We start from the raw sequence: 1,340 nt of genomic DNA, 5'->3' as shown, positions 1-1,340 counted from the left end.
TGGTTTACATGATCGTAACAAAGGCAATTTTTAATTCTCTTTCTTCAAAAAAAACATTCCCTGGAAATTAGGACATTCTTAATAAAACACAAATTCAAAGAGGTACTCATAAAACTTGTCAACTTACCCCGCCTGACAACTTAATCACCCTGACCTTGGAGCTGAGGTGTGGCCCATCTCCACCACCACTGTTAGCTCGGTGCATGACAGTCCTTTTCACACCAGGCTTTATGTCCTGGGGCCGGCCCTGGATGGATGTCACTCGGGCTGTCTGGGGGTGAGGTGGCTCTTCCGCATCGGCAGGTTTTATCTGAAGTACTTTGTGCAACGGCTGAGCTTGACTTTGAGGTACTGTTCTGGCCTGTCTCAAATGTTTCAGTGGCTTCATCTGCTGTCCTTGATACTGCATGTTAGCAACAGATGGTACAAAATTTGACATTTTGGGCTGAGTATTTGAAACAGTGACATCTTGGTTTTTAACAAGAAGTCTGTTTTTCACATTCTGTCTGACCTGTGCACCTGGAAAGGGCAACAGTGGGTTACCATTGGTGGGTGAAGGTGAGGCTGTCTGCTCCTCCTGCTCTGCTGGGGGTGGTGGGGCGTAGAGCTGCTGCTGCTGTTGCTGCTGCTGCTGCGCAAGCCTTTCCAGTAACTCCTTCTTCCTGGCACCAGCTTGCTGTTGCCGTCGTAACTCCTTCTGTTTCAGGATTTCTTCTCTTAGGCGCTTCTGTTCTTCTATCTTCAAGCGATATAGCTTCGTTTCTTCATCTTCATCAGGAAACTAAAATGGAAAACATACACAGTTTACTTTGCTGTTGAAAGCAAGGTGACCATTCCAGTCAATTTCAACAAACTAAGAAAATGCATTTTCCAAAACCCTTTAATTCAGTACTTGAAAGAAGTCATTCAAAATCTGCTTAAAGACTTTTAAGTATAACTCCTTCCTCTGGGGAGGGGGGAAAAAAATTACACAGCTAAAGCTAATTTGGAAAATCTTATCAGAATATTAAAAACGAAATAATGTAAATTTCTACTCATTTACAAGTTTAAAACCAATTAAACTATTCATTTCAGATATCAAAATATGTTTCAAATGGGAATGGTAACAGCAGGGAGGACTAGCTGTCACAAGGGTTTTATCTGGCTCTTCCCTGACAAACCAACAAAAGGTGGGGTGTAAATGACCTGAAAGGCCCTGATTAGAACTATTGATTTTTCGTACAGAATTTTCAGCCTGATCTCAAACTCATTTGTCACAGAATAATTGGTTATAATGAACAGCACAAGTCAATCTCTCTGACCTTGAACTCATGCACTCTCCTTAGAATCAGAGTGTTGCC

General features: G+C 42.2%; 1 protein-coding gene across 1 annotated transcript; it reads right to left on the bottom strand.

Annotated features, from left to right (window-relative positions):
- Window positions 1-118: 118 nt before the first annotated feature.
- On the bottom strand, window positions 119-781 carry LOC103584589 (RNA-binding protein 33-like; the record flags this gene model as incomplete). The annotated part of the gene is made up of 1 exon (XM_008565531.1): window positions 119-781. A coding segment is annotated over one exon (663 nt), but the record flags the coding sequence as incomplete, so codon positions are not given.
- Between the last annotated feature and the right edge of the window lie 559 nt (window positions 782-1,340).

Source organism: Galeopterus variegatus, unplaced genomic scaffold, assembly GCF_000696425.1.
Source record: "Galeopterus variegatus unplaced genomic scaffold, G_variegatus-3.0.2 Scaffold67648, whole genome shotgun sequence".
Lineage (NCBI taxonomy): Eukaryota > Metazoa > Chordata > Mammalia > Dermoptera > Cynocephalidae > Galeopterus > Galeopterus variegatus.
The sequence above is the reverse complement of the archived record's forward strand: the minus strand, read 5'-3'. Positions and strand labels throughout refer to the sequence as shown.